This window comes from Atta colombica, unplaced genomic scaffold (assembly GCF_001594045.1).
Source record: "Atta colombica isolate Treedump-2 unplaced genomic scaffold, Acol1.0 scaffold238, whole genome shotgun sequence".
Taxonomy (NCBI): domain Eukaryota; kingdom Metazoa; phylum Arthropoda; class Insecta; order Hymenoptera; family Formicidae; genus Atta; species Atta colombica.
Window position 1 is genome coordinate 1,546,873 of NW_017259336.1, and position 22,083 is coordinate 1,568,955.

Here is a 22,083-nt window from a genome sequence, read left to right on the forward strand (position 1 = left end):
GAGAGAGATCGTCTCTTCTGATCATTGCTTAATTGTAAATCTCTCCTTAAAAATGGATTACTTTATTTTTTTAAATAAGAATTCTTAAAGTTTTACAAGAAACATATGAAATGGTATATCAAATTTAAATTTCAATATTTTCTAAATATTCCTTAGAAAAATAATAGACATTTTTAATTACATTTTATATATTTTTATGACTATTTTTATGATTGCATTAAATAAAATTTAAGATTAAGACTTAATTAAATAATGAAAAAAATCTATTTAATCATATATAAAAAGATGATTATTTTTAATTTATAATTTCTGAAAGAATATTTTTGGATATTTGATGATGAGTTATTTTTTCTGAAAGCATTAATTGATTTCAATAACATCCAGGAAAGAATTAACGACTTTTTAAATTGCTTTATGAATCTATGTATACCTCGTTTATCATGTAGTTTATCATTGTTTACAGAGTAGCCACCCTAAGAAGATCTTGGGTAAATTTTTCATCCAGGCCCCGCGAGTCCTGGAGTTCTATTTAAGAAATCAGACTTCCGCCTCACGTATTCCCAGGATTACGATCTGTCTTCATCTTTAACCAACGGCTACTTCATTTTCGAATATCCATCAACGGAAATAGGATTTGCCTTTTCGATTTTTTTATCTTTTTCTTGTTTTTCTTTTTTCTTTATAAGAACTTACATTTTTTTTGGTCACGACGACTTAATTATTTTTTATTTCTTAATATTTGAAAGAATGGGGATAATTAATACGCAGAGTATGTTGATACATTTAAAATTACTGCAAAATAACAACCGGTAATATTGCATAAAAATATAGTATTTCCGCAAAAATGTTGCGGTCATAATGCAGTGAGTTATTTCAGATTAAAGTGTGGTTTATCAAAAAAAGAAAATATTTTCATTTTTTGATAGTAAAACAATAAATCAATAATATATTAAATGTTATATTTATCACTCTGTTCATTATAATTTTATTTCTTTAGAATCTTTACTTTATAAGTAATTATTTATAGTTATATTTATGTTTTAAAATATATTTTTTGCTTAAATAAAATTAAAATATGTAAATATGACAAGGGTAGTTGTGACGGGATTTGTTACAATTTTTTTTTGTTTCTTCCACTGTTATAAATTAATTTCGACATAACTTAATGCAACTGCAGCAATTGATATTATAATCTTATATCAGATTTCATTGTTAACGTTTCTTATTAAATATTCAAATAACATGTAATTGTATATTTATAGTGATTACGTATCTATTATACACATATTATTTGAAAATTATTAATAAAATTATGCATATTATTCTTTTATGTTTCCTTTAATCATGCTGATTAATTATTACAAAATTTATTTAATTAAATTACTTAACTTTCTGTAAATTTAATTATTCTTTGAAAAATTATACTACATATTTTTTGTTAATAATAGATACCATCTTTAGTTCTATTTTTTATAACAAGTCAACTATTTTGATTTTTTTAGCTAACTATTCGTGGAAAATTCGATTCGTATTCCCAATGTGAGTAATATTCCGGCACAGTGAAAGAATTATCACAGAATATACAAAGATCGATGAAATATCAGAATATTGTATAAATACTCCTTGAATATATGACTAATGAATAATCGTGAGCGAATGGGCAGCACAGAGGACCAGACATTTACTCGTTAACAAGAATTATCTGGGAGAAAATGTAAAGAGCGCAGCATTTCACATGTAAAATAAATCCTGAATTGGACGCCTAGGAAATGAACTGCGTTTTTTAAGAAAAAATTTTGTTTAAAAATTGATTCAGGGAACCTGAAATTTCTGAAAAAATTTTGCAAATATATATAGAACATTCTTGGAATACGTAACAATATATAAATGGAATTTTTAATCGATATTTGATTTGTTGCTTTTACATTTTGTAAATATTTCGAAATATTCAGGAATATATACTCTTGAAATGTTTTTTTTTAGGGTTTTAGAAATTTTTTACGAATATTTCAGGAATAAATATTTAGCGTTATCTGATCATTACTATTAAAATAATTTGTTATTAAAAATAATACATTTTTTAATACATTTTTTACAATCTTTTTCAACGCATAAAAGATAATATAATAATTTATGATACGATACGAAAAAATTCATGTAGCGATCAGGATCCGTTTTATGGAAATTATTATTTTTAATTTTTTTTTAAATGTATATTTTCGTTAACCTTACTACAAAACAAAAATTTTGGTCCAAGAAATTTATTTATCACTGCAATGTCTGCAATTACGAAATATTGTTGTCTAAAGGATCATCAGCGCAAAGAAGAGATATTATCCACCGACGAATGTTTGTACGAAATTAAGTCTGTTGCATATCCAGTAAAAAAGATATGTCTAACGAGATTGTAAAATCTGCTAGGATAATTGTATTCGCGCTCAATTTAAACTCGTGTTGATAATCGATGGTCGTTAAATCGTACAATGTTCTCTCTCTTTCTCTCTCTCTCTCTCTCTCTCTCTCTCTCTCTCTCTCTTTCTCTCTCTCTTCTGTCGCTTCCGATTTTAATTCTACTTAACGAGCGGCTATATTCGTGCGGCGTGATTTAATACTCAAACAAAATACATAGCATCAAATTCCGTTTATGATATAATTGAAGCTGCGGTTTCGACAACACGCGATTGCGTATTGTCACAACACGCAAAATAGTCTGGTTGCGCATTCGCAAATTTTCCATATCAATTCTCGCCAAAAAAGCGCACGGAAAAATTTCAGATTGGCCACTGATTTAATTGAGTCAGTAGCTTGGATTTAATGAGAAGCTAATTGGTTAAAGCGTGAAACAACACTTGCATCGGCACATTGCGACATGAATTTTAAACACAAACTATAATGACCTCTCTGTATTAATTTACGCTACGACATAAAGAAATTGTAATATAATTTACATTTTTTACTTTCATATAATTAACGTTTATAACAGAAAGCTATGTATAATGATATTGATTTTTCTATTGTCACAATTTAGTTCAAACTTTCCATATATCGTCCTGGATTTTTATTGTTTAATATTTCTTAAACGAATTTTGAAGCTTGATTTTACAAAGTAAGCTATATATTAGATACATAAAATAATTTTATTAGGAACTATGAGTGCGTTTCAAATACATTCATTTACAGCTAACTTATCAAAAATTCTTTTTACTATCATTATATGTATATTTATTAATATTACTTATAAATATAAAAATAATCTCTCGAGTTACATACAAAAATTTTTCTGATATATCATTATAATCGTTAAATTAGTCTTTTCACATTAATAACAATAAGAATATCTAATAAAATAATTGCCTAATAAATCTATGTTTTTAAAAAGATATCCTTTTCTGAAATATATAGAGGAAATATCGCCTATATCATATCTCTTAATGTTTAAATAAAATTGTAACAAAAGCTTTAAAGCGCTCAGAATATCTTTGTACTTACACCAAATTTTGGTTCATTAATATTAAAACAAAACGACATTTTTATGAAAATAAACATTGAATTATTGTCTAAATTAGATTCGATAAAGTTTCGGAACCGATTTAGAGACTGAACCGTTAAATTGTACCATTTGATTTAAATTGCACATAAATCATACTTCTAATAATAAATAATTATTAGTTTTTACAAAGAAAGATCTAAATTTTCTTAAAATCCAACAAATAATATCTATATAAATAATTTTTAATTTATCTTAAAAAGACTCAATACAAACATATTTTTTTTTATATAAATATCAAAATATAGTAATTATAAAGTATTATTTAATTACCTTAATATGCTATTTATCTTAAATGTAAGTATAATATTAAGACTGGTAATAAGTATTATTGGGTTGTCCGGAAAGTTCGTGCCGATTTTGAAGGAAAATTGAAATGCAGAATATTTAAATTTTTAATTTCATTTAAATTTAAATCTTTTGCGGCACGAACTTTCCGGACAACCCAATATTTAATTATTCAATTTTAATGGTCTAATTTACATCGTGCACTTGATACAGATATAACTAGTAATTCTCTATTAAATTATCTTAATTTCAGCAATGCATTTAAAGAGTGATGTACAAAATTGATATACAATATGCATCAAAATGATTAACTAAATATTCATATCATATATATATTTACAAGTATTACCGAAATTAAGTTAACTAGTTAAATTGTTACTAGTCAGTATCCGTATCAAATACGATATAAACTAGGCCAATATTTATTTTATCTTAAATGTAGATATAATATAAAGATCAGCGACAAGTTACAATTTACCCTACTATCTGTATTTTTACAAATTTGCAAAGAGCAATATAATTTATAAATATTTTGTTAATTTGATGCTATACATGAAAAAAGTTCAAATATTAAACACCGAATAAAATCAATTTTGAGTGTCATTACGAAACTTGAAAACAAAAAATGACAGTACTAACATATTAGTGTCACATTTGTGTTGTCATCTTCGAGAAAAATGTTTCGTTTAGAAAATACAATAGAAGTATTTAATCATTGGTACGACTTAACTAATTTCATCATATATAAATAAAGATGACATTGAGAAAGAAAATGTATATAATAATTAATTACTTTAATTATTTTCTCTTTCTTTCTCTCATTCTTTCCGATGTCTTTGAAATGTAAAGAAATAACTGCCTTCATTTTTATAAAATGTTTCAATTTTATCTTATCGATCATATTTAGATATCAACTTTATTTTATCACATAAGATTTAGAGTAACCTCAATTAGAAATTAAAATACCTCGAGTTTGAAAAAAAAAATATTTGTTGCTAAAAGAATAGAGCTAAAGCGAATGATATCGGCAAAAGTCGCCAAAGTTCTCGCGGAACGATTTGAGAACCGTTGCTTTAAAATCCCACTTTTCGAGCGTCTAGTTGGTATGATAATGTAATAAAATAAATGGAGGTTGCTGCTTCCTGTCCCAAGCGATATAGTCTTCTACCCTCTCCCTCTCTCTCTCTCTCTCTCTTTCTCTGTCTTTCTTTCCCCTTCCTTCCTCCCTTTTCTCTCTTTCCCTCTCTCTTTCCTGATGTTCCTCCTCATTCCTCTAGGATCCCACAATTCGCTGTGCAGCTCTCTTTTTTCTCACCGTTACCCACACCTTCCGCCACCATACCTATCCGGGCCTCGAGATCGGGGGAGCACGCGGGACAGGGATGGAATCGAGAAGGTAGAAGGGAATGGAGAGAGTTCACCTCGAAAGCGAAATACAACAAGTCCTGCCGCCATTGCTGGATCACCCTTCAGCGGGAGTTTTGTCGTCGCGTGGGTGGGGGGTTGACAGTGCGACGAGAGTCGGTCTCACTCTACCCGACCGACTCGGTCGAACCCGGCACGACCCCGGCTTCCCTGCTTCCTGGGGGCAGCGGAATGGAAGTAGGGGATACACGGAGAATGCCGAGGTAGATAGGTCGAAAACTCCGCCTCCGCACATCCGCGAAAGCGAGTCAATACTATCACTACCTTCCGCCTCCTCGTTCCGCCATGCCTATACTCGCTCTTTTTCGCTAGAGGATATCGAAATTCGTTACCGGATCTGCACAACCTCCACAGGACTTACGATTGTAAGGGTGGAAAAAGGGTTGAGTTTAAGATAGTCTGAGAAAGTGTCGATTTGTTGTCTCACTTCAACGATTGCGGTAAACAAGAAATGCTGTCTTAATCTTCAATTTCGTGATTGATGTATTCTATATATTTAGTGTGAATTTAATCATGATAACATTAATTTACTGAGAAATCTTCACAAGCTTCTTTTCCAACATCGATGAGGTAAGATAGATTTGTGAAACAAGCGATAATTATTTAATGTGTTTTCTCTGTCTATTCTCATTTTTAATATCTAAATTCAGAAATAACAATCTTCGAAGTTATAACAATTCAATAACAGAGACAGATTATTGAAATTAGTAAAATGGTTCTTTTTTTGCAAAGACTTTCTACATAATATTCAATAATTCAACAATTCAATAATTTAAGTCACAGTTCAATAAATTATTTCTTTCAAAACATTTGTATAGCGTGATTCGTATCTCGTGTATCATAGAATTTATAGAAATAATTTGTCTTTGTATTTTTTATACTTTATTACTAATGGTAATAATATCGTCATTAAATATTTAGATATGCACATATATTTTTAAATATAAAAAGTGCGGACATTTTTTTAGATACTTACTTAGATAATAAAATGCACTCTCAATAAATAACTATAAAAATAAAAAAAGAGAATATTAAAGATGTATTCAGCATGATGCAAGTTGGTCAAAGTTTGCCAGATGCTTTTTCTTTTAAAAGTTCAGAAGAATACTTAAGGTCTACATGTTTCCCTCAATTATTTTCTGTGGTTCGCTGCCTGACTCGGCGCATTTCATAGATCCGCTCGAAAAAGCATTAAGGTCGCTTACCCCCAGCGACGGGGCGTTTAACTCCCCGATTGCTTTGACAACTTAAGCAAACCCTTAAACCTCGCTCAAGCCCCGATGTAATTTATAAGCCGAGGGGATAACTCCGCCGGGGACCGTCAAACTGCCATGTGGCAAAATCCTCGTCGGCAGGGGAAGTCAGGGATTATGCAGTGATAAATAAATATATACATTATACAACATCCTCCATGTCGAAGTTGTGTCGGTGCAAATATACATTGTTACGTTATATCCACAAAGTCAAATCGTGTCTTGAAAGGTCTCCTGATAATTTACCTCCTCGCCAAATACACTGGTAATCTTTGAATTTTTGCTTCCCGTTCAGAGAAAATGACTTATACTTTTGCTTCTAAATCTTATTTTTGCGATTGATTATTAATTAATTTACTATGGCGTATTATATAAATGGTGCATTATTAGATTCTATATTAGTAATTCTTTCAGTTTATTGCTGCGTAACTCTTTTTTTTTATAATTTTATTTCAAAACATGTCTTTACTTTTTATATTGTAATTATTTATCTAATTTATTTTATCTTTATCGTAAAAATATAAATGGAACTTATGTTTGTATCATATTATTTTTAATATTATTACTTGGCATTTTCATACTATGAATAAATTAAGATGTATTAAATATATTTATCCAAAATTGCGTTATAATTAATGCTTATCTAAAATTATATTTAATCGATATTGTAAAAGTTAATATAATTTACATTAATAAACATGTAATAATAAATAAGATAGTAGTAAGTCTATGAAAGAGTGAGTCAGTGATGATAACTTAGTTAATCGGATTTATTTTTATTACAAGTAATCGTTACAATATATATATATATATATATATGTATATATATATCACCGAGAATACGTTTTACAGCAAATAGTATCACAACACGAAATATACAGAGAAAGTGCGGACGAGCATTCATCGCCGAGAAAAATCAATTTCACACATCTTTATAAACAAAATTATTTTCATTATGGAAATAATTTGATTTTAATCGATGTTATGCAACATTAAATTTTATGAATTCATTGCCGCTTCGGTTATTTCAAAATGTAATTTAATTTTGACTGTATATATCGTCATGATTTATTAATCGTATCTCTGATGCATAAATTTGTCTGTAAGCAAAAAAGAAAAAGAAATATTTTAATTGAGTTAATTTTTTAAATAATCTTACGAATTTATATAAATATATGTTTTGTAAAATAATCAATTTTCGTATTTGCGTTTTTGACGTTCACAAAGCTGTAAAATTCGTGCCCACCCTATCACTTTTTTCTCTAATTCGATAAGTCAATAATAAATTTAAAAGATAAAAAATGAAATTAGTAATGAAGTATCCCCGCTTTTCGGATTAATTCATCGACTTCCTACGAAAAACAGAAAATGTGCTATCAACGTGTCGAGCCTAACGCCCGATAAATATATCTATAATAAATAAATACATGTATATATCTATATGTGTATATTTACGCCGCAATTGAGTGTCCCTCGGTCCACTTTAGTTACCGTTTTATTCGTTAGCGATGCCATTCTTTTCAGTGCTTCGCATTTGTACGATAGAGATATTCGCCAATCGAAATTCTCACGATCATCACAGAGGGACTTAGGACTTTGTCCTTAGGCCTGATCGTGTCGAAAAGAAGTTCGCGCGTTCTGCTTGATTCTTTCGTTAAAAAAAAGCTTCTGTTAATCTTTACTGTCTTTCTTCGATGACTGCAGATTTTGTCTTTCATAAATCTCGTCCTGCTTCTAGCTCTGAATTATTTGGTTTTTGGATCATGTATTTGCGTTTTGTTAAATGACGTTCGTAACAAAGTCCTTTGGTATTTAAAATGTTTAGTTTTTATACATATCACAAAGGACCTTCTCCATCGGCGTATTGCCGATAGTTCTATGAAAATAGATCAATTCCACTCTTGCAGCTGGAACTGTTCGCAGCAACGGCAGCAATAACAACAATCTGCCGAAGCGGGCTGGACTATTTGGTTGTTGAGCACGTGCGTGATGTCCGAGCATTAGCTGCGCCTGATCCTGCAAATTCTCAATCTGGCTCGAATCCTTTAAACCGCGAGTTTCTGTAAATTTGGAAAAATTTGGTTTCTGAGAGTGCGCGTCGCAGGTGTAAATTAAATAATCATTTCGGCGTGCTGTTTAAATAACTAAATATGTAGTATATAAATTCAAATTGACTAAGATCCAGCTTAACACCGTTAAAGGTTTTATTCCTTATTTGTTGTGTAATCACATTTACGGTCTTAAAAAATTCTTTGAAATTAAATTAAATTAGTTTATATAAATGTATATATAGTATATTGTAACTGCACTCTAAATTAATCAAGCGGATTAATTTTCATATAAAAAACCACGCGAAGATGAAGATACAGTTTACATTAAATATCGAGAAGAATAAAAAAGTTAAAATTAAAAAGTGGAACTTTAAAGATAAATCGCAAAATCAGCGTTGTGCGAAACGAGACAAATCAAAGCTAAGAATTACTAACCTGGGCGAAAGAGAACGATGGCCTTCATACAAGCGAATTCCGCAGGATCGACCATGACCGCTTTGTATCTCTGCAGGGTGTCGTGTAAGTGTCTAACATCCGCCGCCACTTGGCTGGGCTTCCCCGTAGTGGTTTGCAGATGTAACCCTGAATGCGGATGCGGGTGAGGCGAGAGGGTCAGAGCAGTAAGCTCAGCGGCGCTAAAGAGAGGCGAAGATTCAAGCGGCAGACACCATTGAACCGCATTTAATAGGAACAGTTCCGACCAAACTTCTTCCAGTAATATTACCTGCGCAATAAATACAGACTTGCGAGTTTATTTAACTGTGGCATTACGTCTGTTTAGAGCATTATTATAAATATATGTGTTTTCCTCTAATAAGCCTGATAATTGTTACAAAATTTAAGATAATAATTTAATTAACCTTTACCGACATCCTATTCTTTATTTATCATATTGACATAAGGATACGTAGATATGTATTAGCTGACCTAACTGATTTTTTATTTCTAACGTCACGATTATTGTACATCGTAATAAATTATCAAATAAAATAGTGTTAAAATGTATAAGGACATGTTAAATTAATAATAAATACATGCATATTGGAATACAAATAAATTGCTATTGACAAATTTAGTTGAAAAATCGTTACCTGATCTCTGAATGGCAGACCAGCGAAGGAGGGAAGATTTTTCGCCCATTTGACTGCCATAAAGAGCAATCTCGCGCTGGTCTCGTAAACCGTTTCAGCACTCGCTGGTGAATATAAGGATGGCAGCACCGGTGGAAGTTGAGTGCATCCGCTTCGTTGAGGCGTCAACGGCTCCTCGTTTGTTACATCTATACTGTCCTCGGAAGCGTTTCCTGTTTAGACGCAAAGCTTCTTCTTCATTCAAATATAAAATTTCCATAACTGAAATAACTTGAAATAATAAAAATAACTTAAAATTCACATTAAATACAAAGATTTAAAACAAATAAATATTTTGTTTATATACTGGACGACTAATTTTTGCATCGTAAGTTTACATAAATAATCTTGAATACATAAAATACTTATATTAAAAAATTGAATTTTTTTTTCTTCATTTTTTCTTCAGTTATTTCGTAATATATTTCCATATGTTTCTATTAAAGCACAGATCAAAAAAATATTATCTTTATTGAGTAACTTACGATACAAATGCTAAACTGTCTCTCTCTCTCTCTCTCTCTCTCTCTCTCTCTCTCTCTCTCTCCCCTCCCCCTCCTTCTCTCCTCTCCTCTCTCTCTCTCTCTCTTTCTCTCGTTATATTACTTTTAAATACGATTTGGTATAATTTGTAATTCTTTAATCATTTTTTCATTATTTTCAATATTTATTAAATATTCTTAAGATGAATATGGTGAATAAAACAGACAAAAAAAATGTTTTATAAATTTATTATACATATTTCTTATTAATTTTGCTCAATTCTTGCTAATGTAATTTTTTCATTATTATCTTAAAAAATGTTAATAACTTTTTATAAACGTAACAATTGCATTTAAATGCATACCGTCCTCGTTTTCTTGCCGAGGTGGTGTTGCGTTGTTTGCGGAATTTGTCGTCGGTGCGACTGTAGGCAGAGGTAGTGGCGTAGTATATCTCGCCATGGCCAAGGATACGGGCGGTCTGAGAAATAATTATAATATATTATAATTCATGATATAAAAGATAATAGAATCTGAATAATAAAAAATAAAAATAATATTAAGAATCTTTATTTTACACCGCATATGTGAGAAACATAATCAATACTAGAAATTTAAAATTCCTATTATAGTGGAAGCTGGATCTTTATTGCTTTAAATAATTCAATCTTGAATATTACTAATATATACTATATATACATTTGCATATATATCATATTGTAGTCTTTTTAGAAATACGCGCCGAATTGTTTTTCCGGACTATAAAACTACTACGCAATTAAAACTACTTTAGTAATCGTGAATTAAATTAACAAGTAATTCAATAATTTGATGCTGTCATCAAGCATCATATTATAAAGATGTTAATGTATTGAACTTTAATAAATTTATTGCGAATAAAAAATAATTACGTATTAATAAAATTAATAATTTCTATCATGTCCAATGTCCTGCTAAAATTTAATTTCAGTATATAAAAGTCTAAAAAAACTTTATATACAAATATTTTACATGATTTGTACTTAAAAATATTATAACTATATACAATATTATTATAATCTTTCTTAGATATTATAAAAGACACGAAGAGAATTATGTTTCATCTTATTCATCTGCTTCAAAAGATTACTTAGAATTGTATCATTACAATTTTCCAAATGCAAATTCGATAAAAATATGTATTGTATATGTACGCAACGATTTCAAGTGACGATATCTTCAGTCTGTTCGTGCGCGTGTTTCGTTTATAGATTCGTCTTGTTCTATGCAGGGATATTTTTCATCGGTTTTAGATAGGTTGGCCAGCAAATAATTATCGTAATCCTTAAGAAAACAATCAAGAAAAAGAGGCCATCGATGCTTTCATAATAATATACTTTCTAACGAATCCGATTCTCGCAATTATTTCCATTGCAAATTTAATGGTGCAGATGACGTTTCGCGGTGAGATCCCGGTTAATCCTCAAGCAAAGCTGCAACAGCAAAGGTAAATTTCTTGTTTCTCGACAATATTGAGTTTTAAATATATTTTGACATTTAGCCAAGTATGTTTAGAAATAAAATTTGTTGCTATATTGATTTACAGCAACGGACGGGGTAGTTCATAATTCTGGAGGCGAGATTATCGGCACCATTACGACGTTCGAGGGTGAAATTCCGTCGCGACACCGACGGAAGATCGATGCGGTCGGACCGGGTTCGCCACGAAGAATGGCGATTCCAGCTGGCAGAAACTTTGCCAGTTGCTATATGGAACTGTGTAAGCAGCAACGATTGCGACCGTTGCCGGTGATATGTGTAACGTTACCACATAATCTGGACTTTACTACCGATCGTATCAAAATGGACGACTGGAGACCGATTTTGAACTCGCTTTCCCTCGATCGCTCGCTCAAATCGATCAGTGTGCATAGCAGGTTGCAAATTGAATTGACTTTGATACTTTTTATATCTTTTATTTTTAATGTTCCTTAATTGATCCTTATGTATACTGATTTTTAAATTTGATGTTATTTTAGATGTTTATGATCAAAAATTTACATATACATTTAAGAGTTATGTTTTTCTTTTTATGTATGCTAAATTTTATTTAAATTTTTTTAAACTATTTCTTTTTTTTCTTAATTTTTTAATTCTTTATTTTTTAATCTTTTATTAAAAATACATTCTAAGCTAACAAAAAAATATTTTAAAGATATTAACAAAATATAATTTATCGTTCTAAAATTTATAATCTCTCAATATAAGAAATTATGTATACTTATGCTATAAAGTTTTTGTCAGGTATCAATGCCGCAAACCGTTAGAAGAGATTAATTCCGAGGACAAAGCGCGAGCAATGGGTAAAGCTCCGGTGGTTCTCACACGTTATTTGTTGGAGTGGCTGTCACAAAGTATCGGCCAATGTGTGAGGAATTCACCCAATCTCACATACTTAGAACTCGAAGGTATCCCATTTCCACCAGATTGTATTGCGGTGCTCTGTGTTGGCCTATCGGGAACACAGACTTTACATCATTTATCTCTTCGACGTTGTTACATTGGCGATAATGGTTGCGAATTGATCTGCCGAACGATAGCGGATATTCGCAGCGTGAAGTCATTGAATCTTAGTTACTGTGACCTCACACCGAGCAGCGGCAGCGCATTAGCATCTGCACTCTCAAGACAGAAATTGGCATTGTATCATGATACCTGGAAACAATCGCTAAGATATCGCGAGCCTAACTTCGACACGATGCCTGGGCTACGCCGCCTGACTTTGAACAATAATCCACATCTAGGGAATTGCGCCGTTATAGAAATGATTGAGGCAATACGCGATAGTTTGTGGATGAAAGCGCTGGATCTTCAGCATTGTGGCTTGACGGATCAAATCGGTGCGGATTTAATGAATTTACTTGACCAGAATAACACGCTGACAGTACTCGATGTGAGAAAGAACGTGAATCTAAACGATGAGCTCGCGACAGAAGTGATGAGAAGATTAGTGAAGAATGATGTTGAGGGAAAATCGGAATATAAGTGGATGGGATTAACACCAAAGGATAAGAAAATCGCATCGACTGATACTCGAAGAGGTAGGGAGAATGAGGACACCGCGAAGCTTTTGAGAGCGCGAAATGTCTTTACTAAATACACAAAGCGACCTTGTCAGATAATTCCACCAAGAAGGACAGTTCCAATATCGCTTCTATCGACAAAAATGAAGATTCAACCTTTACAGTCAGACTTCCGCAATATAACTCAGCAACGTAATTCAATTCATTCGCAGATGATCAACAATGTACAAACAATGCCCAAGGTTTCTCTTCATTTAGATCTTCAATCTCGTATCCAGCCCGTGGTGAATCACGTCGATGTTGGAGAGCAATCGAAACACAAAGATATCGTGCAATGTACCGATGAGACAAGTTTAAAGAGTTTTGATTCTACTAAGGTAGATGTTGGTATGCAAAATGTAGATCAGAGTGATTCAGAAGAAATCCAATATATTCTCAGGCAATTGACGGAAGTCCAAGCAGAACACGATCGTCTTCTGAAGGAAACCAAACGAACCGATCTTTTGCTTGCTGAAGAACGAGCACGTCGCGAAGCCGCCGAAATGAATCTGCAATCGGCACAAGATAACTTGATCAAGCTGGAATGTGCTCTGAAGAAGAAAGAAAATGAAACTAGAGGTTACCTGCTAGTCAGTGAACAGTCCTTGAATGAGATATGTTTATCTTTTGATCGACTTCTAGAGCTATTAGAGAATGTTACTGACAAATATTCATACGATGGAACATTGGAATCGCAACAAATCGTAAGCGCAGACATTAAGCGATGCATAACATCCGTTATTAGGCAGACTAAATCAGAAAATCTCAAGCGGGGCTACAAGGTGGGCATCGAATTGCCGCAATATATTGTGGATGGCGTACAAAAGTTTGCCAAATCTGAGAGCGATGTAAGATCGATGATGCCGATCCCGGCAACATATCTTGAGAGAAAGATTGGCGAGTGTTTGGAGAATAATGAATTGCACCATCGGTGTCACGATGGCACCATCGATATCGTCAGCAAGCCGATATCATCCGTTCATCGAGCCCGAGCGATCTTCGCAAGTATCATTAGCGGCGAAGCCATTGACTTATGTTAGTTGTGATTAAGCGGCTTAATTCATCGATCGTGCAAAGACAATCGTATAGTAAAGTCTCTATTTGGAAGTTCCACACATGAGGCGTATAATATATACATATTTTGTACACGTATATACATGAATACACTGTGTGCAGAGAACCCACACACGCAGAGATGCTGCGTTTTTAACCCTTCTGTTACTTAAGAGATACTCCATTTTCGCGTAATTTCTTTGCTATTAGTTTCGATATGAATGTCATAAACTTCTAAGTGAAGTGTCGTAAAGTGCACGTAAGAGGCTCTTCTTTAGGTATTTAATAGACGTCCTTTCTTTGGATTCCTTTGCTATTTGAGAAGTAAATAATTTTTGTTTTCATTTCGACGTATACATATTTCCGAGCTCGAAAAATTGATAACTATGAAAAAATTAAGACTACAATTTATTTTTATAAACTAAAAGATCTGTAATTATTTAATCATCTTAATACATGATTACGCGGTGATGATTTAAAAATCATAAGAAAAAACATTTATGAGATACATTCATCTCTGTTGTATCGTATTAAATCTTCAGATGTTCTTCGTAGCAAAATGAAAGTAATTCAACGTAATTCAAATAATATAACGTGTAAACAAATTAATTGTTTATTCAAATAGTTAACAGATGATCAAGATAATTAAGATTATCAGTTAATATTTCTAGATAAACTTTGATGAAATACATAATCTACAGTCCGAAGGTGATGCTGTTAATTGGGAAGATCGACTCGCGTGACGAAAAGCGTGTAATGTTCAAATCCATTTATAGCCACATTTTTTTTAGCTCTTTATTGTACATGGAATAAATATTGCTTATTATTTCCGTAAAACTTTGTTTAAATATTTCTTGCGGTGAGAGAGTAAAATAACTCTTCCTGATTATAATTCATTTAACATCTTCTTGTCATTCTCGGTCTTTTCAATGAAGCAGATTATAGTCAGCTCATAGCTGTAACAATAACCTCGAGTCGACATTAATTTATGTGTAATTATAGATTCTGGAGTTATTGACGATTATTCGCTTGTCTGCTTCAGTGCAAGTTTCAAAGCTTCATGTTTACGCGATCGAATGGTTGATTTTAATAGAAACGATCTCTCTCTTCTCTCATGATTCGTATCAAATTATTCTGTAGAACCAAATGGTTGGAGTGTGAATTGTTTTATAACAATACACAGATTATATATCCAATTACGTAAATACATTTCAAACTCTAGTATTAACATAAATATGCATCCAATTGTCAAATCCCAATTCATTAAATTTTTTTGTTTCACAAATTTTTTAAAACGTCCCAGTCAACACCAAAAGTAAAATAACACTAAAGTAAAATAATAGTATTATGTTATTTTTAGTACCGACTGGAATATTTTGTTGAGTTTTAAGTAGATGAAAGATGTTTTTGGAATTATGCCAAAATCAAATTTGAAGAATTAAAATGACAGATTCAATATAATAGCCAAATTAAAAAAAAAGTTAAACTATGTTGCTTATGTTCTCATACATTAAATTAATATTTTATACTTAACAATTTCTCAGGTTTTTAAATCCGCAAATCAAACTTGAAAATTCATATCAGATCCCGAAGAATTACTTGTTATTTTTTAAAATTTTATCAGTATAATCTAAAACTAACAATGAGGATGTATGAGGAATTTTAAACAAATATATTAAACAAATATAATGTTTTTAAATAAATTTTAAACAAATATATTAAACAAATATAATGTTTCGACTAAATACAATTTTCCAAAATTTTCAATCATTTTAACTACCAATTGGATCTGACATTTTTAGTTTAAAATTTTGAGTGCAGATTTCATAAAAATTATAATGTAAAAATTTTCAGAACATATTCATTATCTTTTTTTCTAGCATAAAAAAAGTGTTCATTTTAATTCATATTTTGTTTATAGTTTATTATTAATAAAAAAATAATTATATATTTATGTTATTTATGTTATATATTTATGTTGTATATATATATATATATATACAACATGAAAAAAAGTATGTTACATAAATCAATTATAAAATATATGAAAACACGGAAAAATTACAAAAAAATGGGCCCCAGCGAGGCACGTAGCAAAGATGTAATTTCTTAAGTGCGTCAAACTTTTTTAAATTAATCATACGTCAATCACGCAACTATAGAAAAAAGTAATCTTTTATGTATTTTTTGTATTAATAATATGAAATCTTCTCTTGCAAATTTGAAGAAATTAATTGATTTATACATATACGTAACTTATTAATAAAAAAGTTTTTTGGATATATCACTTTTAACTCTCAATCCTTTGAATTTTTAAATATTTAATAATGTAACAAATTAATTTGAAAATAAGCTTATATAGTGGAAAGATTGGTCTCTTGTGTAACGCGCACGATATAATAACTCGCCGAGAATGACGCGCTGCGCCGCATCAGGACGCCAATCGTCGCTTTTAACATTCACCCCTTGGCGCTCTATGGATTTTTCATTAGTTCCAACCTGGACAACCGGTTACTTGAAAAACGCTATGTCTCGGGCTGCTAGTCAAAGGTAATTTTTCATGATAGATCACGCTCGGCGTGTCGCTCATAACGGCGAAAGGTAAGTCTGGTGCGCAGCAGAAGATCAAACGTGCCAACAACGTCGTCGGCCCTTGTTGCTCTTGTCGTTGCATCCGTCGACAAGTGATTATCGATCGTAATCTCCATCACCTACCGTTCTCTAATCGACCATGTCTAAATTGAAATTTTGTACAGCTTTTAAGATACGATTCGCAAATATTCAATACTTTTATCCTTTCGAAATAATTCCGAGAGCTTCAGATACGTTCTTAACATCACTACCGATTTGTGTGATGGTCTCAGTTATTGTTAATAATTCGGCGATACTTTTTAGTGACAATTTGTTCAATCTCGTTTATTTCGGCCTGTGTTTCCTTTCGCTTTGTTTTAGATCATTGATTTCTAATGTTTAATGATTATTTTAAAAATTGTAATGACATAGCAATAAGATTTGATTAAAAGATAAATTAGAGTATTAAGAATTAACAAAAAGAAAAAACAAATAATTACTTACCCAAAAACACCTACGGCGACGGCAGCTTCGCGTAAAGCTCGTTCTTGATCCATTTCTACGAGAGCTTCCGGTCTGATGGTGGCAGTATTCCTTGGTTGACGTTCATTCTGAACAGCTACAATTTGTTATTTTCTCATGTTTATAAAATAATATTACATATACATAAACACAAATATAAAAATATATACTCATATGTATACATGTACACACAATACATATATGTATGCACACGAGGGATATTTTCATTTTAATTACCTATTTAAAACTTTTACAAAAATATTTAAATATTGGACATATTGGCTGCGTTTGTGGAACGCGCTATGAGTGCTGCTGTATTATTATACTTTTAGATCTGTTTTTTATTTTTGCATTATATGAACTGATGCACACGGTGCACCAGTCCATATAAGCTGAAGTGAAACAAACAGTAAGTCACTATGGGTTATTGTGATAGAAAAATATAACGTTAAAATTAAATCTTCTGTAACTTTGTACTTATTTAATTCAGTTGAAGATTTTTTTTTAAGTGTTATATAAATTTTATATTTTAAATATATGCAAATTAATCAGATAATACATTCAATTTTAATGATATATAAAAAAAATTGAAAAAGTGAGTGAACATCGTGCGATGCGATGAATATCGTAAAAATTTCACCGCTATATTACGATATGTTTCGTTAGCAATCAATCGGAAAAACGATTCGATTTTTAACGAAATATCAATTTTGCAAATACTACACTATTGTTATTTGTTATCTATGTTTTTTGTTACAACTATCTTATAATTATATGAGATCATTTGTGATAATGTGAGGAAATTGTAATATTGAACATAAAGCTATATTACGAATAATCGTAATCAGTGTTCTATTAAAAAATGATAAATAAATGATTAAAAAAAAATGTTCGAAAATATCAATTTTTTAAAAAATAATATTTATTTATCGAATGTTATTATATAAGAAAAGAACTATCGTTATGTTGTGCAATATTTAGCACAATTGTTTTGCGATAATTTAGTACAATTGTAAAAGTGATAACTATATTCTCTACACAAACATATACAGATATCAACCATTATATAATAATAGGGAAGAAATAGTAAATAAAACTAGTGTAGTATTTGCAAAACTGGTATTTCGTTAAAAATCGAATCGTTTTTCCGATTGATTGCTAACGAAACATATCGTAACGTAGCGGTGAAATTTTTACGATATTCATCGCGTCGCACGATGTTCACTCACTTTTTCAATTTTTTTTTTGTTCATTTTTGAAAAAACTGGCAGCCTCGAACGAAAACATATTGTAAACGGTGATATGCTCGACGAACAATAAGAGCATTGTGCCGTTCTTCAAATTCGTGAATGATTGAAACATTATTGAAATATTAGTTGAACGGATTCACGGGAATGGGGAACAACAGGGGTTTGCGGTTGTCTGCCGCCCTCTCGTCAAACTCACGTAACGCCATGTTATATCACGCTGGTGGTCTGCATCTGACACGCGTGAATTCAACAAGGCATGCAGCAAACTAGCAACGCTTATTGTTTGTAATATGTATGTAATGCAGTACGCACCTAAAAGTTTCAATTACCAATCCATGAGAAAATATATTTTGATAATGATGACGATAATAATGATTACTATACATTTCTACTGCAGATAAATATAATTGATAAATAATAAATATATAAGCTTTTCAAATTTGACGTATCATTATCAGTACATTTTCCAAAGGCAATGGTCCGAAAGAGAGAGAGAGAGAGAGAGAGAGAGAGAGAGAGAGACTCAGTGTTAACGAATTCCATAGATACATGATATAATTTTCAATTTTTTCGTATTTTTTATATAACGTAAAATATCCAGTGGTTGTTTTATATTTTGATTAAAGAAAATCTAAACCATCTATATCTATACCCTATATGAAAAAAGTATCACTTAGGATGGGATATACAGGGATTTCTTTTTTCTAAAACATTCCGTAAATAACTTGCAGAAATAAACGATTGGGATCGCCAGGGTTAATATGAAAGTGTCGTCGTTTTTATTCACGTGAATCAATCAAGCGCATTTGCAAGCTCATTCTCGTGAAGTTCGCCGCGGCGAAGTGTTCGTTCGCTCTTGTTGCCGCCGTAAACATTGCGGTCGTTAGCGACAGTCGCGTGGCCTTCGTCGAATCCCGAAGGGTTAATTGGAGGAAATAAACGTATGCAACGTGCAGCCGACCATCTATTGCGCACGCGGAGACTCGTTCGCACCCTTCGGCGCTTCCCAGTCGCGACTTCGCCGATGGAGATAACCAGAAAGGACTAAGGACAATGTCGGGCAAAGGGTGCTCTCCTGTGGTGCGGCGACAATGCAAATGAGAGAAATAATCTGCTCGAGGGTGTTCGCGTGTTCTGGTTCGAGAATCCGCACAAAAAATGTTACGAGGGATAACAATAAAACTATATTTGTGGATATGAGCAATAGCATTAGGTTTTTAATGACTGTCACTTACAATTAATTTTAGTTAATAATAGATAATTTTAGTTAATAATAACTTTTATAATCCATATGCGATCTAATTGTTAATATCAAATTACAGAAAAATAATACTTTTTTTTAAAATCATTTTACATTTTATATATATGAGATTTATGTTAAATACTGTAGCGCATTATTTTCTTATTAATTTATCTATTATAATATTTACACAATAGTTAATGAGAATAAATTTAAAAAATCGAGTATTTTTTAAAAATAATCTTAGAAGATAGAAGAGAATTTATGTGAAGAGAATTTATTATTCGCGTTAAGAATGAGAATAATAAAAATAATGATGAATAATTCTATACATAGTATAGTGACCAAAGGGATTGTCAATTAAAAAAGCCAAGAAATTGAGGAAAGGGGTGGTCAGAAAACAGGACGGCCTCTTGCAGCGAAGTGAATGCAAATTAAACGGAAATAGAGCGTATGGGGCGTTTATCTTTTCTGGTGTGAAACATGTCGCGAGGACAGTAAGAGCGGCAAGGATATATAGAGAGAGAGAGAGAGAGAGAGAGAGAGAGAGAGAGAGAGAGAGAGAGAGAGAGAGAAGAAGCGGAGGTCCGACGAAACAAGAGGACCCCATTAAGCCGCTCAGCAGGTTGCACGCTGGAGGTAAAGCGAGCCGACACGCTTTTTATTATTACGAAATTACTGCGCGCTCGTTGCCGAGCCGCTGCTAAAAGGGAACCCGGGAAAAATTGCGCCAGGCTCGCCGACAATAAGTGCCCTAATCGCGCGACCATTAAAGTACGGCGGACGCCACGAGTCTCCTTTTTGGTGCTTGTGACACAAGAGTGTCTTTCACCCGCACTAATATGGCTTGTCGTAATTATTCCGCTCACCTTCTCCACGTAAATCTGAAGAGCCAATGTGTAGATTTGTGAGAATTGGAAGAATTTCATTGTCATTTTCACGATTTCATTTCAATTTTTAATGTACTTGGATATCTCATTGTGTTCTATTAATTTAATACATTTGTGTATCTTATTGTTTTTAATTGTCGTATGAATTATTTTTAGATTTAAATCATTGAATGCTTCATCATTTGTTGCATTTTCTGATATTTATTGTTAGCAATAAATATAAACAAGCATATAAATATAAACAAAAGTTCAATTTTAATTTCTTTTGCGCGCTCTCTTTTTCTCTCTTAAGAAGAGTTCTTAAAAAAAAAAGAATTGATCAACTACCAGATCAGAATGACATGTTATTGGTATCACATCGCGTCGATCATCCTTGCAAAGATATCAGGATCTCATTGCAAGTTCTCGAGACATTGTCACCGAATAGGAGTTATGGATCCGTCGGATTATCCATTTTCGTGGATAATACTGGAATCAATCAGCGGTAGGAAAGTGGAATTCGGCGGACCCTTTATGTTCGCGACATAAATAACTGGATAAAGGCGGGGTGAGAGCGTGTATAAGCGAAAGTCTGGCTGCGCCGAACATCCTCCGATTCAATTCCTAATGCCTCCCGGCGAGACACGGGCGCGCACCTGTCTCATCGTCTTTTTCTTATTTTTCCCTTCCTGCATTCTCGTTTCGGCCTTCAGTATCGTCCCGTTGATAACTTTCTTATTGCCGAACTCGATGTCGCAAAGGGAGATCTTTTCGATTGAATCTGATCGCGTCGCAACAACACGTCGATTTTTATCCCGGAAATCGCATACGTCTATTTGAAATTTATCGTATGGCAAGAAACTTTATTCTTAATAACATTCGCGCGCGCGCGAATGTATATATATATATATAAAACGTTATTTCATAATTTTATTCGATTCTCTACCTATACTTCTTTCTTTTTGTCATTATTATAATTGATTTTGGACATTACTTTAAATTTTTAATTTCTTGCTCAATTAGTTGAAAATACATATGTTATCACTCACCATCCTTATTCATTCCCATTTGCATACATTTCTTCAGACGACAAGCCTGACATTGATTTCGATGAGCTTTGTCCACAACACATCTTCCGGTACCAGCTTGACATCTATATAAAAAATATATATACAACATTTGTTTAATTTATTGTGATACATTATATGTGCTAATAAATTCTTGCTACAGGAATTTTTAACATTTGGGAAAAACGACCCATATATAATCATATAATATATAAGACAGTATATATATATATA

At 32.0% G+C, this 22,083-nt stretch overlaps 1 protein-coding gene across 1 annotated transcript in view; it reads right to left on the minus strand.

The window, feature by feature from the left end:
- Positions 1–8,063: 8,063 nt before the first annotated feature.
- LOC108688706 (photoreceptor-specific nuclear receptor-like) overlaps positions 8,064–22,083 on the minus strand; it is a 33,525-nt gene continuing 19,505 nt past the window's right edge. The window contains exons 4-9 of the mRNA XM_018195060.1: positions 21,832–21,935; positions 17,406–17,520; positions 10,542–10,657; positions 9,656–9,867; positions 9,000–9,288; positions 8,064–8,573 (exon numbers count right to left, since the gene is read on the minus strand). Coding sequence (XP_018050549.1) covers positions 8,335–8,573; positions 9,000–9,288; positions 9,656–9,867; positions 10,542–10,657; positions 17,406–17,520; positions 21,832–21,935 — 1,075 coding nt within the window. The 3' untranslated portion in view covers positions 8,064–8,334. The remainder of the gene's footprint in view (positions 8,574–8,999; positions 9,289–9,655; positions 9,868–10,541; positions 10,658–17,405; positions 17,521–21,831; positions 21,936–22,083) is intronic.